This window comes from Oryzias latipes, chromosome 4 (assembly GCF_002234675.1).
Source record: "Oryzias latipes chromosome 4, ASM223467v1".
Taxonomy (NCBI): Eukaryota; Metazoa; Chordata; class Actinopteri; order Beloniformes; family Adrianichthyidae; genus Oryzias; species Oryzias latipes.
This window is the reverse complement of record NC_019862.2, coordinates 24,000,519-24,015,931: the sequence shown is the minus strand read 5'-3', so window position 1 is coordinate 24,015,931 and position 15,413 is coordinate 24,000,519. Positions and strand designations below refer to the sequence as shown.

The 15,413-nt window shown below is 41.8% G+C and overlaps 2 protein-coding genes across 2 annotated transcripts; both read right to left on the bottom strand.

The window, feature by feature from the left end:
• Positions 1-52: 52 nt before the first annotated feature.
• LOC101174338 lies at positions 53-7,480 on the bottom strand. The gene is made up of 6 exons (XM_011474309.3): positions 7,306-7,480; positions 3,975-4,175; positions 1,374-1,873; positions 1,026-1,244; positions 579-911; positions 53-456 (listed from the first exon to the last, which is right to left on the bottom strand). Exons 1-6 carry the CDS (start codon positions 7,322-7,324, stop codon positions 253-255), a joined length of 1,476 nt encoding a protein of 491 aa, XP_011472611.1. The 5' UTR covers positions 7,325-7,480; the 3' UTR covers positions 53-252.
• A 2,063-nt stretch (positions 7,481-9,543) lies between these two features.
• Positions 9,544-14,937, bottom strand: LOC101174094 (protein-glutamine gamma-glutamyltransferase K). The gene is made up of 12 exons (XM_023954450.1): positions 14,756-14,937; positions 13,965-14,216; positions 13,123-13,241; positions 12,932-13,039; positions 11,696-11,873; positions 11,475-11,613; positions 11,196-11,388; positions 10,935-11,088; positions 10,574-10,858; positions 10,326-10,486; positions 10,105-10,241; positions 9,544-9,988 (listed from the first exon to the last, which is right to left on the bottom strand). The coding sequence occupies exons 1-12, from the start codon at positions 14,904-14,906 to the stop codon at positions 9,847-9,849; spliced, it is 2,019 nt and encodes a 672-aa protein (XP_023810218.1). The 5' UTR covers positions 14,907-14,937; the 3' UTR covers positions 9,544-9,846.
• Between the last annotated feature and the right edge of the window lie 476 nt (positions 14,938-15,413).

The following is a 15,413-nucleotide window of genomic DNA, read 5'->3' as shown; positions in this document are numbered from 1 at the left end:
TTGGTAGGTTTTACTCACATCACTATTTTTAACAATAATACACAAAAATAGATATACGAAAACAACACTTTATTTTTACCATAACAAAGCACCACACAAACCTGACTGTCACAATTTACACGCAAGTCAAGTGCCTTTTTGTCACAAAATATATAACAAATACAGAATGTGTCACAGCAAAGATACCAGCTCTCCAAACTTTATCCATAGGCACAAATAGCCACACAGGTACTTCATCCATAGGCACACTAATTATCCAGGCCCTGACTTGCCAAAGCCACTTTTGTTGAAAGATGATCTGGGACCCTCATCCAGATGCTGTAACTGGGGGTCAGATGTGGACGGTTGCTGATGTTGGCTGCCTGAAGGCTGACTAGAATAATGCAAAATTGGAGTGCTTGAAAGCGGAGTGGCAGAGGTGGGCCTGGTATGGGTAGGCTCACCCAACACAGTAGTCTGGAAACATAAGAAGGTGATGTTGTTCATGTGTATTTTTACAAAAACACCAAGTAAAAGTAATATTTTTATACTTAGAATTCATTTGTGTAAATAATGACATTTTACTATTTCATGCTTACATTGTAAGAGGAGTCTGGCTGAACGTATGCTCTCTGGTACTGCTGCGGGGGCTGCTGCCAAGCGTGCTGGAGCGGCTGATGCGGGGGTTGCTGCCAAGTGTGCTGCAGCGGCTGATGCGGGGGCTGCTGCCAAGTTTGCTGCTGGGGCTGGTACTGCTGTGGGGGAGGTTGTGTTGCAACAGGCACAGTGGGGGGGTTCAGGTAACGCATCAGGAGGGAGAACGTCTCCCCCTGGAACTCTCTAAACCGTTTGGCGGGCACATCAGCACAGGCTGAGGCAAACCACGATGACCAGGCCGTTCGCTCGTCCACCAATCTGTCTCTGTCCCGAATCTGTGGAAAACACAATAACAGTCTTTTTTATGTTATTGGGGTCATCTATCAAACTTCAGTAAATCTGAGAACTGAATAAAAATTCCAATTATTTCATAAATATACCAAACTCACCCCTTTGTTAACCTCCTCCTCACGCCCCCTCTCGGCCTGCAAGAATTCCCTCAGGACTGTGGCAATGCCGCTGCTGTCTTTCTTCTGGGGCAAGGACTTCCTGCCTCGGACGCCTTCTGCGGGAGTGAAAGTGGGGGGCTTTGGAGATGCAGCCAGGGTGTCGTCCGCGTCAGATACCTCCTCTGCGTCACTGGCCTCTCCAGCAGGAACAGTGGGCACCTGGAAACAGAAGCACATGACATAAAGTAGAAGTGAAAATGAGAATCTATAATTTATTAATAAGATATTACACACAGGTTCAAAATGTAGAAAACACAATTCTATATTAGTTTCCTGGCTAGTACTTACATTTCCTAGTTCTTCCTCCTCATCAACACCAGCCTTCTTCCGGTGAGGATCGAGGAACTGCATTCGGCGTAACTTCCATTGCTGCTTCGGTGTCAGCTTCTTTGCCCCAGAGTTAGACTTGTCCTTACGGATGACTTTGAGGAGCTTGCCATAGTCTGTCCTCAAACTGACGAACCTCTTCCACAACTTCTCTGCAGTCCAGCCATGGCCCAGGGCGCTTGCGAACTCTGTCAGCTCAAAATTCCTCCGCTGCTTGTTCTTGTACGATGCATGCGTAAGGTCGTAGAAATGGGGCCTCTCTTTAAAAAAGGACACTATCTTCTCTTCGACATCGGGCTCCTCTTCACCATGGGAAGAACGTTCATCCCCTGTATCCGCCACTGAAGCCTGCTCAGACTCTTCATCCGATGAAGACTCCTGCTGTGGTTGGACCGCTTGGACCTTCGTTTTTTTAGGCGCTGGGGCTTTGCCTTTGCTGGGTGTCTTGGGTGACATGTAGTCTAAAAATTAAAATGTGCGCTTTTTATATACCCCTGGACTACCGGCGGCCAGTGGCACTTAATATGAACGGCCACAATCCAGAGGCATTTACACATGGTTCAATCAGAGCTGCTGCCGGTTGGCAATCCGGCAGCAACTGCCCTGTGGCTGCCCAGCTGTCGCCTGATTTCATAATGGCGTCATCGCGTCATCCTCGTCTGACTGATGCCTAGTGGACGCCTGACTCCCACCGCCTACATTCATGACCACACAAACTACTAAAAAAAATATATATATCGGGCCGTGGCATGAAATCCTAAAGATTCTGCTGATGCCTCCTCATCAGCAGTTGTATTTGTGACCGTATGATTAATAAGACAGGAGGACCAAATAAGTGAAAGGATATCACACCAACTTCACCTTTACGTTTTTTGGCAATGTCAGAGTCCGGGAACATACACTTAAAAAATTCTGAAATGCCCTTGTTTCTATTAAAGGACTGGTGTTTGTGAACAGCATAAAGAGTCTAGAAGACCTCTGCTTTCAGTGTTGTTGTGAACCCGAAGGACGAACGCAGATCGACTCTTAACTGCAGTCGCAGCGGGAGGGGCTGCATACGGTGCGGGGGCTAACATCTGCAGCTGTTTCGGGTGCAGCTGGCTAGATAGCTGACATGAACAAGTTCGCTCTTTTACTCCGAAGTATGTCAAGTGCTTTGTAGATTTGACATAGGAGTCGGACGCCTTTAATGTCATTGTTGCAGTTAGCCTCAAAAACGATATGCTTTATTCATACACACCACGTACATTTTCCCATAATCAAAACTGTAGCTTCTTACCTTGTTGTTTGTGGTCTTTGCCATGATGCTTTAGCGCGCTTCTTTTTCTTCTTCTTTTATTTTTAAACCGGTAGTGGGCATCTAGCGTACGCATGCATAACGACTGGTTCTGCCGCTCTTTATTTACGTTATTTGATTCAAATAATCGTAGTTGAAAAAAGAAATGAAATGCAAAACGGAAAAGTTTCAAACAGCATAATTTTTAAGGCTCGGAATTCAAATTGAAGACATTTTTAAGGCCTTTTGAGATCCCTGCGGGTGCCTGCACACACCCCGTGGAGAGGCCAGGAGAATAGAAAAGGGCAGGAGCAGATGATAGGCTGTAAAAAGCAGCAGCTGCCAGTTCCGGCAGAGACTCTGGCTTTGAGAAAGAAAAGCTAAGCTCGCTGAAGTCTGCAATAATGACAATAAACGATTCCATAAACACTGCATCGTCAATATAATCTTAAAGAACGACTTATAAATATGTTATGTTATTTTTCCTTTATCAATTGAAATAAAGGTTTTCTCTGTGCCGCTGACGAAGCTGTGGTTGCTGCTTCGTACCGGCGGTCGGACTCCAATGTCCTGTCCTGCAAACTTGCGTCCATGTTCCCGTGGGGAGAAGAACGGTTCAGGAAAAAACAGGACGGCAGAGTATTTCCATCTTTTGATTGCCCCCTCTGCTACTCCACTTCTTTTTCCCCACCTCCTTTTCTTTCCTCCCTCATGTAGAGGTCCCAGAGGCTCTTACGCCTTTTCTGGCACTGATCCACTGAAATACCAAAGGTAATTAGCTAATGCTACGCAGTAGGTAAAAAAAAAAAGAATTATTCAAACTTACGTGGCAATCCAATCTCCTCCAACACACTGCTCCAGAACTTGTCCTTCTCACCTCTATCGCTCCCGATATATCAAAGACTTGTCATATATTTCCGGCTGAGCACAAATATTAATTTCTCCTCCATGATTAGACCATGATCAAATTTGACGGTTGGCAGTAATCCACACTTCACTACCAAATTCAAGTCCCTGATTGGTCAAAGTTTGACCTGGTTTAGCTGGTTTAACACCCGTTCAATAGCCACGCTTTTTGTACGCTGAATGCAAATACAGTAAAAAAAAAACATGACTAGCCACGCGTGAACGCAAGAGTTTAACAGTGAAGCCCGAAACACGCGCACACTTAAAACTTTTTATTGGAAGTGGCTGCTTTTGTGCATGTTCCCGAGGGCGGTGTGAACGTAGCTTCACAGTTCACAACAACTAAAATTTATCAGATATGTGTTTAAGAAAATACGCACCATCTTTTGGCTTGTCTTCAAAACGGTCTTTCTCCTTTTCCTCTTTGAGTTCCACTTCTGGTTCTTCTTTGATCTGCACAGGATCTGGTTCCTCCTCTTTGATCTGAAGAATTTCCATTTCCTCCTTCATCTGCAGATTTTCTGGTTCCTCTTCTTTGATCTGCAGAGGTTTGTGTTCCTTCTCACAGATTTCTGGAAATTCTGGAGGACAACAATAAATAAAAAGTGGTAAATGATCAGAGGACATTCACACTGTGAGCATCCACTAATAACGAATCAGCTAGAACATCGGTTAGCTTTTTTCAGTCACCCTACGAGCATTAATAAAGGTGTACGTAAAACCTCACCAAACAATTACAAGAAGTATATCACTTGTGCTTCCACTCCCAGTGTATACCATACGCTCCCAAAAGAACAAGCACCCCAAAACAGCACACAGCAGTAGAAGACCAGTATAACACAGATTTAAAAACAGTCCCAGAATGTCAAATTGGAGCAAATATGCCCCAATTCAGAGTTAATTCTAACATCAAGATGGACTTTAGCACAAAAAAACTTCCGCATCTGGATCATTCAGATCATATACAGTGGGACAAAAAAGTATTTACTCTATTTCCCCCATATTTGCAGGGTCAGGGACCAGAGACCCCGTGTATACGCAAAATCCACGAATAAGGAGAACCACCACACCACCACCCACCCCTGCGGCCGAAGAATGCCCATCACCGATCCTTGCTCTTTAAAAACACTTCTGAAACATTTCTGATGCTTCTAAAACATTTATTAAGGAACATTGGAATATTGTTCAACATTGGGCCTCCACAATAAATCTCAAATTTATCGTTATCGCAATTTCAAGCTGTGTAATATCCATATCTCAAAAGTCGTCAAAAATAGTGATAAATTGTAAACCTTGAATGTGCTAAAATAATCTTATGGCAGCTTGAAATATCTAACGAATCGAATAAATCCCTTTATGCATTTGACCAATCAGATAGAGGCCTTCACATTGTAGACCAATCGGATAGACCTTTCATGTTAGATGTTGGCCACCTATGAAGATGAGGGTCATTAGGAGTATAATTTAAGGTATTTTGAATCTTATTTAAATTAAAAGTTGCAGTGAAATAGATTTGTTTTTGGTTGTTTTACTATTTGTTCATATACAGCAAGTTATATCGTCATCGCAATATTCATCACTATTATCGCACATCGCAAGCTTTCCTCATATCGTGCAGCCCTACTCAACATAAATAATTGTTTTTATTTTTTATTCAGAACAGGTAGACTGTACCGTAGCATACTTTATAACACACTTTAGGAGCGACTCTCTGTCACTCTGTGCCTTAAAACCAGGAGCCTGTGCTTCCTCCTTTATCAGTTAAGGGCATCTTCTTCCAGAAGAGGCACAAATTTTGGTTGGTAGCGATTTAGGAACTGGGCGAAGCAGTGCTTGCTCGGGTTGAAATATTACTTAGCAGTCGGCAAGGCAGGGCTCTACTCCCCTCGTCCCCGCTGCACCTCCTTCGGATGCAAAAGTCTCATACAAGCATCTTAAGCTGAGTTTTTGTGATGAACAGGAGGAGTCACATGTCTGAAAAAAATATCTGTGAATACGTGAAACCGTGAATAAGCGGGGAAACACTGTGAGGCACAAATTGTGGAATTTCTCCCACTTAAAAAGATGAGAGAGACCTTTTAATTTTCATCATAGGTATTCCTCAACAATGAGATACAAAATGAGAAAAAATATCCAGAATAATCACATTGTCTGATCTTTAAAGAGTTTATTTGTAAATTATGGTGGAAAATACGCATTTGGTCATCTACAAACAAGCAAGATTTCTGTCTCTCATAGACCTGTAACTTCTTCTGTAAGTGGATCTTCTGTCCTCCACTTGTTACCTGTATTAATGTCACCTGTTTGAACTGTTATCTATATTAAAGATACCTGTCCACAACCTCACAGTCACACTCCAAACTCCACTGTGTCCAAGACCAAATAGCAGTCTAAGGACACCAGAACAAACCTGTCGACCTGCACCAGGCTGGGTAGACTGAATCTGCAATAGGTAAGCAGCTTGGTGTGAAGAAATCAACTGTGGGAGCAATTATTAGGAAATGGAAGACATACAAGATCATTGATGATCTCCCTCCATCTGGGGCTCCCCGCAAGATCTCACCCCATGGGATCAGAATGGTCACTCAAGTTTTGTTCTAAAATTCATCTTATTTGAAATGAGACAGGTGATAAAAACCAAATCATGCCTGGCCAGCTAGGAAAAGTAATTGAGGCCTTCCAGAAAACCATGTTTGGAAAACATTACTTAAGGCATCTGACTGGTCAGTTTATAACTAGAAATATGTTCACTTTGGCAAAAATATGAAATATATGCTGGTCCTCGAGAGCCTCAATCCTGCCTGTTTTCCAGCTCTTTCTAGACTCCTTGATGCTGACAACCGAAATCAGGTGAATTCAGGAAACCAGGTGTGGAATCACTTGAGTAGGCTAATCAGCAGCAAGTTGGTCAAGGAGGACTGGATAACAGGCAGCGATGCGGGTTCTTGAGGAGCAGGATAAGCCACCTCTGTAAGATCATTTTAACATTATAAGTCTGATTTCTGTGGAATGCAAGCATCAACTCTCGTGTTATAGAAGTCCCACTTCAATTATTGTTTGATCTGTTGTAAACGTGTGTGTTATTGGTTATGCAGTTTTTTCAAGCCAAAATCAAAACAAATACCTAAAACCTGTGTCGTTTTCTACAAATGAGTTTCTGGAAAACAGCAACAGTTCCCATGATCCCTTTGTTTACACTCTCTCTTGCTAGTTTACAACCGCTCACAACCTAAGCTAGGATTATTAGCAGTGCATCAGAAATGGCCAGCAATATATCAGAGCTACTCGGCCGTACAAATCTGAGCCAGATGCCAGCTTCGACGACGAAAACCGACACTTACATGGATCTATTTGTCTGCCAGTGGATGCATCACAACGGAGTGGAGAAGGGAGTTTGGAGGGGGGGGGGGACCGAACCGAAAAGCCATGCACAAATACAGTATGGCCCCCCCCCCCCCCCCCCCCCCCCCGTTTATAAGTCTTCTCCACGATTTGAATAAAGAAATACTCAGAAATGCTGTTTTAATTTGAATTTTCGTGTGTGTCTTCTATCACGAGAAAAATGCCACAATAATATGTTTAAACACAATTTTCACTAGACTGGCTGGGTCTTTAAGTTGATACATCATTTACTACACAGATCTGATCATGAGGCGTCCTGCAGCTCCGCGCGCGCGGAAGAAGAACAACAACATATGGATGAGCTCGTACCTGTCAGTCCGGCGGGCATGGCGCTTCGGTTCGGTTCTGGTTTCCCCGCGGTTCAAATGGTTTCTAAGGTGAACGCGGCCCACGGATTCTGTCTCCGTTGATAAAATGGAGCCGAAGAATGTAGGGAAAAACGACGAGCGGCGTTAGAGCGCCCTCGACTGGTAGAGCATGCATTTTCTTCAAATTAAGCTTTATTTAAACAAAATCCTTTACAAAAACGTTAAAAAAAAACTTTATTCAAAACACTAACATTACACACAGTAGAGCACTGTATATCAAATAAAAAAATAATAACGCCAAGGGGAATTATAACTGTTAAAAAACAACAAAAATAAAAGTAAGACTATCTTATTCTGTAAAGCTGATACAGATGGTGGGTTTTAATTTATTTGTTGGTACTGAGGGAAATAGTGTGTAAAATACTCTCTGAATTGAGAGATACTTTAAAAAAATTGTATTTTTATTGCTTAATTTAGTATATAAACATAATGGTTTGTTAATAAAATCAAGAGATTTATTACAGAATTGTGGAGATTGCTTATTATAATCATAATTCTGATATTATGTTCTTCCAAGTCAGGGACAAATGGGGATAGATTTGAGTCCTGATATGAAATGACAGTTTGTCAATTTGTTACAAACTAGCTTAATGTGCTTACAGGTCCAAAATATGTGTACTGTTTCTTCATAGTGTTCATAATATGTACAGTTTTTATTGAGCTCTTTTTTGAACCTTTGCATGTACTGATTGGTTGGGTAAAATCTATGTAAGATTATAACCCTTGTGCTATCCTAAGCACTTTAAAATTGGGAGTTGGGTCATCTAGACCCACTAGACAGTGCTCTGAACCTTTTTTCTTCAATGATTTGTGAACTTCACTGGTGTCCATGGATTACATGAAATCTTTCCACCTTTATCCACCTTTGTCATGGTAGGGAGAACAGGTCAATGTAAGGGTGGGGTCATCTAAGATAGCACAAGGGTTAAATGAAATCTCTTTGAACTTGTTGTTCAAAATATTTTTTTAACCAACAGATTTGTCTTTGAGGTAAAGTCCAAAAAGTTATCAATGGAGATTCAGTTCGAAGCTTTATTTTGATTTTTATTGTAAAGCTGACTTGTAAATGCAAAATACTGAGATTTTGAGAATAATAATGATTAAAGGTGATTAGTATAAATGGCATTTATCAATCAGACTGGTGGACATATTTCAATGTTATTATTAGTTCCTTACCCGTAAACCATCCTGCTCACCTGCATCTCACCTGCTGAGACGTGTTTCAGTAAGGAACCAAAAACCAGCGAACCCATCCGAAACCCATCCAAATTATGTCCACCCAAAGCAAATTTTGCCTGCAAATTGAGAATCAGAACCACCCCATTGAGCAGGAAACCACCAATCTGGCAACATTGATGTCCGGCAAGGTAGCTGAGGCGCTGTATGATGGGATCTGTGGTTATAATAAGGCTATGTGTGATCTCCTTCCCTCCTCTCCAACCACTGAAAAAACATTATAATGCAGGACTATGTGGTGTCCTTATTTTTAAAAGCAATTCGGTCACCATGCTCACTACTTCGTTTTTTTATAGCAAATTTACATAAAATGTTTATTAATCCACTGTGTTCTGATGAGGAAAAATTGATTGTTTATCAAAAAATACAAAAAAACAATTTTATTTGCAAAAATTGTTCAACCAAAATACAACGTGGTTGATATTGTGATTGACTTGATCTCTGAGGCACCAGCTTTCACTCCATGTGGGTGCCGCCCATTTCATGACATCAACTTAGAGCCGCCCATGACAGGATGTGTGCGTCTTGCCCACGAGAACAAACAACATCCAGACTTTTGCAAAGATGGATGTGCAAACTGTGCACATAAAATGGGACCATTTTGCAGATCACCACTAGCTCCCCAGAGAAAGTGTGTGTCTGTGTTAGCCTGGGGGCCGGTGCTGGCAGTGCAGACTCTTCTTAGAAGGGGCTGTTCCTCACTTATCTACGTCACAATGTGAGGATCTGCTTGTTTTTGTGGATTGGTAGGGGCTGGTGCACAGAGAGCAGGGTTTTAGAAGAATGCTCAAAAAGGCATGAGTGGAACAAAATACTGCTTTGGGGTTGTTTTTTGTGAGGACTTATCATTATAATACACTTAAAAACTCAAAAAAGTTGATTTTGCATGCTATAGGCCCTTTAAATAAACAAAACTCGTGATATTTTTTTTAAATGTGTCTTTATTCGCACTTTCTTGAAAGATAAAAGAACATATTTTCCCCCACACCAAAGAGCTTTAGCCATACTTCATTCCATAACATAATTTCCAAAAACCTCGAGGAAAGGATGCAATTAACTCTTGTAAAACAAAAAAGTAGTGTCATTTTTTTACCCCTACACATCAATATTTTCCCATTTTAGAGCAAAGTTAGCACAGTGTTACATCTTTTCACTTCAAAAGATAATTTTAATTATTTTTAAGCTTTCCCACAGTTTACAGAATCAAAGTGTTTCTTTTTGCGTAGTACTCTTGAGTGTTGCTGCTTCAGGCCTCCACATAGATGTCGGCAACACCGTGAACCTGTGTGAGCTGACTGCAGTGCAAAGAAGCCACAAATTTCTTTGCTCCAGCAAGGGTAGGGGTGAAGTCTTTGGTGATAGTGACTCTGCCATTGCTGCGAATATCTCTATGTGGAGAGAATCAGGTAATCAATTAAAATGAAAAAATAAATAAAACATAAAATAAGCTAGATGGTTAGAGGAGAGAAAAACTGTTGCAGCAAGAAAGTTTTCCCAGACTCACCCATATGTAATCTTTTGTACCGGTAGAAGGCCAATGCCTTCCACATTTAACACCACATCTTTTAGCTCTTCTGGTAGCGGGTTGATGAATGAAATCTCCACCGTCATCTTCTGTCCAACCACGGGTTTCCCGATCGGCTGTGTCAGCAGAACAGACGGAAGCTCAGGCTAAAAAACAGATCCAAGCACAGTAATATGTTGCAGATGTGTGCTGTTTCCTACCTTTATGATTAGGTCTGGGGTTCTGAGGAGGAAACCAAACTGAGTGGCCAACACCTGTTGGGTTTCTTTAACCCTGCCCAACAGTGTCAACATCAGGGCTCCCTGATCAACCAGCAGGTCTTTGTATTTGTCGTAAGTCAAGGCCAACTTTACTTTAGTCTCTGCAGATCACAGCAAACGGGAAAAGAAGTGAAGTGTTGGCAAAGGCAAACTCAGCCAGGCTATTTTAAGTACTCAGTGACTCTTACCCTTGTTGGGTAGTAAATCCAGATCTCTCTTCTCTTTTTGGAATGTAGCTTTGTGAACTCCAGTATAGTACATGACTGCCAGCTGGCTGTTCAGGCTTACATTACGATTCTCACAGCTGTGGTTGATAAACTTGACAATAAGCTCTGCATCGCTCCCCAGTTTGGGACCTTCTCCCTCCATGACCACTTTCATAGTTACATCTTTTGCAGTGGGAGATTCATAAGTATCCGGCTTGGAGCCATAGCTACAGGCTGTTTCCACGGCGACGCGCTCCTCTTCAGAGCCTAAACGTGAACAGAGATGCTAGTTACATAAAGAGAAATTGGGTCAGACAGATTCCTATAAGTTCATTTCAGTTACCTTCAGCATATTTGTACATGTGTGTGATATCATTACGCTCATCTGAACCCACAGCCTTGGTGCTGATGTTGCAACCAACAACCTTCTTCTCAGTGAAGATTTTACTGTAGGTCCCATCTGCATTCCTTTGCCATAAGATTCTATCACTGTTCACCTGCAGGGTAGTCAAAAGAAGCAGGGATAAGAATACATTTTCAGGCAGAAACCAATATCTGGTGTCATCACTAAAATGAACTGAATAAAGAAGAATTGAGTAGAAACCTCTGCAAACACAAAGGGGCAGTCATATTTGAGGTAGACTTGACCGTTGCGAATAGCAGTGAGAGGAGCAGGACCACAGCAATAAATGCCATTGCTCGTTTCCTGAGGTGTGGCATCAACAGCCTGCCAGCCTCCGTTTCCTGGGGGCAAGTCGGGACGAGCCATCCAGCAGTCATTCCACACATGGAAGTTCCTTTAGGTGAAGAGAAGCACTGTTTACTAAAAAATCGTGAGTCCTCTTGAAGAGAAAAGCCATGTCCCAAAAAAGCCAAGACATACCAAATGGAATCCTGATTCTTGTTCGTTATGGTGTCCATGTTCTCATCCACGTACACATCTATTGTCAAGGAAACGTCCGTGTCATGAGCAGAGTTGAAATTGGTCACAGTTCGGGTGGGAATGCCCAAACAGCGCAGCACTGAGGAAAAACAAGAGTCTGTGTTTCATTTTTCTGCAGGACACATGGGAAGAGCGAAAAGGCAAATTAAAAGTCTGTCAACCTGTTGTTGTAACACCGCCAAATACCCAACACTGGCCATACTTGACAGGTGAGCCTTTGCTTGCATAATATTGCTGCAGTATTTCTACACTTCCATTCCAAAATGTTGGACAAGTTCCCCCTGTATAGTCTCCTGACCATTTTCCTACCAATACCCCGGCATCATCATTGGAGTTGACCTAAAAAATAAAAAAGGCAGAATGTTATTTTGCCTAATAGTGTGAAACTGAGATCTGACAAAGTCCTCATGCTGTAGGAGAAAGAGATTCTGAGACACAGACTATTATCCCATCTCATCCAGCTGCAAGGCAAAACGGCATCACCAATAAAGGGATTTGTGTTTTTGTTGTCATTACACTGTGGTTGGTCACAACACTGGGCTCTTGATGAGGCATCTCATTTCCCTGTATACAAACTTTTGTCATTTAGCAGGCAGAAGCAGATATATAAAGAGTATTTCTGTGTTTAAATCGTGGTTAATCAGGATCAGACAAAAAAGTCTTGTCGCTAAAAGCTTGTAGTTTTTATGTACAAACTTCAACCGACAAGCCAAAAGCACGCTGCTCTGCTCCAGTCTAAAGCATCTACTTTTGGGCGACTAGATCCAGGTACGTCTTCGTTTTCCTTGTCTGAGCTGGTCTCTGGCTCAAAACTGCACGACTGGATAGCTCTATATTGCTCACCATTTTTGTTGTACCAATAACGTTAAATTCGGGTTGTGGGGGTTGTAAGCTAGTGTGAAGTGGGATATTAGCACATGCTTACTTCAATGCCAATATCTCGCCCACAACTTAGAAGCAAACTTATAATGAATTTCTGCCATTCTGCAGAATTTGTGTCCTTGACACAGGTTTTTTTCAATTTAGCCTAAAAACAACATACTTATAGTGGAAAGACCACTGGAATGCTTTTACAATAGATAAAAAGAGGATTGCAGGGCAACTTTAATCACGAAGGGGCCATACAGTTTAATATTACAGAGCATCCACAAAACGAAAATGTAATCCTACAAAAAGAAATAGAAGCAAACATGCACATTTTTCAGAATAAACATTTGAGCACTGTCAGACTGCACTGCAGAGAAAAAAATGATTTTGTGCAGGATGACTCTGTTCAGGAAAAGCATCGTAGATGGGCAGAGTACATTCAAGCTACATACGTAAACATACAAAGAACAACATTTGAATGTTCCAAAACAGGGCCACATTGTGGAGATAAAATCCAGGTGGGTCCTCACCATGGCAGAGACGATTCGAACCACATTCACCGGGTCTCCCCAACCAGAGCAGAGTGTTTTGCTCTTTTCCAGGATGTAGAGGCAAGTGGCCAGAATCCCACTGTCAAACTGAAGGAAAGATGGAGAAGAACACAGTGGATCAGAAGGTGTGGTGCTTTCTGCAGCTGGTCACCAAACAAGGACCATCATACCTGTCCATAGTTCCATGTTCTTGCTCCAATTTGGTTTACCCTGCCATTATAAATGCGGCCGACATCATTAAGGACATACTCCTGTCTCTCCTCTTCATCATCTAGGAAGACAGAGTCATCTAAATCAGAGCAAACAGGAAGAGCTATTAGATTATTTTTTATAATTTTGGAATGATGAAAAGCTTGTGAAATATAGACTCATGTTATACTACCAGAAAGTGGCACACTATAATCTTTTTGACTAGTGTTTCTTTTTTTTTTTTAACAAAGAATAACACAAAATGTGTTAAAATTTCCAAGCGCATGTAAACTCCATCATGAAGAGTTTTGCAGCAATGACAAGGAGGGGAGGTTTATCTGGTTATATATCTGTTTTAACTTTTCTTTATTTTATTCCTTTTACATTTTATTTGTAACCCCAGTGTTTTCCTCAGAGGGATCCTCCACATCTGTGATTGACCCTTCTCAGTGAACGGGGTTCCTGCAATGGGATCTCCCAGGTCTGGCTCTTATTCTTAGATCTGGGGGGGGGTCCTGTGGTATAGCGTATTCTGTGGACTTGATTGGGGGTCACTGAAGTAGACATGTCTCCAAAATATTGTTTCCCTGCTTCAGTACAAAGCCAGATTTCTATATTGCATAATTTTTCTTATCATAGTGTGTGTACGTGTGTGTGGTGGTGGGGGGGGGGGTTCTGGGTACTGTACGGGTTTAAGACAAAATATTTGTTTGATGTTTTGTCTTTTGTTTTTAAAATTTGATTCAAATAAAGTTTGATTTGATTTGATTTGATTTGAGAAAGATTCTTTAATGCATCAGCTGTGCAGCACAGCTCACTTTACCTTTACTCCAGGGGTTGAACAGCATGTAGATGTCATCAGAAGGGTTACATGTGTAAATAGCCAAACCATTTGGACAAGTTGTTTCCACAGTGAGCCGGTATCGGCCAATGACAGCAGTGCCTGGTGAATTCACTGACAGCTTAATTCTTTTGTCATTCTCTTTCACCACTGCAGCCTCCCAACAGTTGCCCTTCAGCTCTTCCACCAGAGGGACAATCACATGGGTTCTCTTTCCCACTTCTGGTATTGGCCCTGAGAAAGCAGAGGAGCCACATGTCAGACAAAATGCAAACATTTCCGGATGTAAATTGCATTACTGACTGCTGCCTGTGACATGCACAAACAGAAACAAACCAGTCACATTTTTACTAGGGGTGTAACAATTGATTTATTGATTTATTTCAAGAACGTTCATGACCTCATTTCAGATCTTGATCAGTTTTATTTTAGTTTCTTCCTGGAATGAGAGTTTTATCTGAAAGCACTTTCTTAACAATGTTAACTCAAAGTTCCAATGTGTGTTAAATAAAAAACTGACCTAAACGCTTTACACACTGCTTTCCACCCGGGGTGTGCAGGTGATGCGTAAGTGCACGTAAGATGCCAATAGGATGTCCACACAAACTACGCTTTGATTGTCTAATTTCCTAACTTCTAACAGCCAGGCTGCACACAATGGTCTCGCAAAGAGCACACGCCTCTCACCTGGACAGCACTAACGGGCTCTTTGTGAAGTGTAGAATAAAAGAAAAATCTGTAAGACACACCCGTTGAGTTTCTTGTTCACTCACCTGTTTTAAGGTGTAGGTGAAGCTTGTCAGTGTGACGGTTAAAAGGTCTCGACAAGGTTATCCACATTTGGAACGTCTGGCTTCTGCGGAGAACGCAGATGTTGTCCTGGTAAAGATCTGTGTGATGGTTTTTGTGGTTCTTTAATTTCATCAGGTCTATTGATTGCGCCTTCAGAATGAGATCTGTGAAAGCAAAGATGGAGAGTTAAAGAAATGTGACAGGCTTTTTTCCTCATGTGTGACGTCTAATCTCCTTCAAGTTCACCTTTACCCTTGTCCTTGCCCAGGATTACGGTGTCATCTTTCTCTTGCGGACGGTCAACCCTGACCCGCCTGGCTAACCTGCCAGTTGTTGATTCTGTCAGTGCAGACATTCTGAGGGAAACAAGCTGTTTCTCATTAGATGAGGTAGCAGTTTCCAAAAAAAAACCATCCACAAACCAGTAGGCATTTTCTCTTTTAGGGTGTTGATGATGATGAAATCACAGTTTTTTTTTCTTTATCTGAGTTCAGAACCATTTTTAGACGTTCTAATCAGAACACTCTCTGACTATGAATGGATTGCCTCATTGCAGAGGACTCCAACACAAAACACTTCAAACAGTTCAAATGACAAATTCCAATCAGAGTTCTTTGTGTTGTTTCAGTGTCATTTTAA

Excerpts from the sequence above, each read along its gene's own strand:
- LOC101174338 (XM_011474309.3), bottom strand. Across the intron at positions 1,245-1,373 it reads AGGAGGAAGAACTAGGAAAT|GTGCCCACTGTTCCTGCTGG; the intron begins GTAAGTACTAGC and ends TTCTGTTTCCAG. Across the intron at positions 912-1,025 it reads AGGAGGAGGTTAACAAAGGG|ATTCGGGACAGAGACAGATT; the intron begins GTGAGTTTGGTA and ends TGTTTTCCACAG.
- LOC101174094 (XM_023954450.1), bottom strand. The coding sequence starts at position 14,906 with ATGAAATTAAAGAACCACAAAAACCATCACACAGATCTTTACCAGGAC. Across the intron at positions 11,389-11,474 it reads AAGAATCAGGATTCCATTTG|GAACTTCCATGTGTGGAATG; the intron begins GTATGTCTTGGC and ends CTTCACCTAAAG. Across the intron at positions 10,859-10,934 it reads CATGTACAAATATGCTGAAG|GCTCTGAAGAGGAGCGCGTC; the intron begins GTAACTGAAATG and ends GTTCACGTTTAG.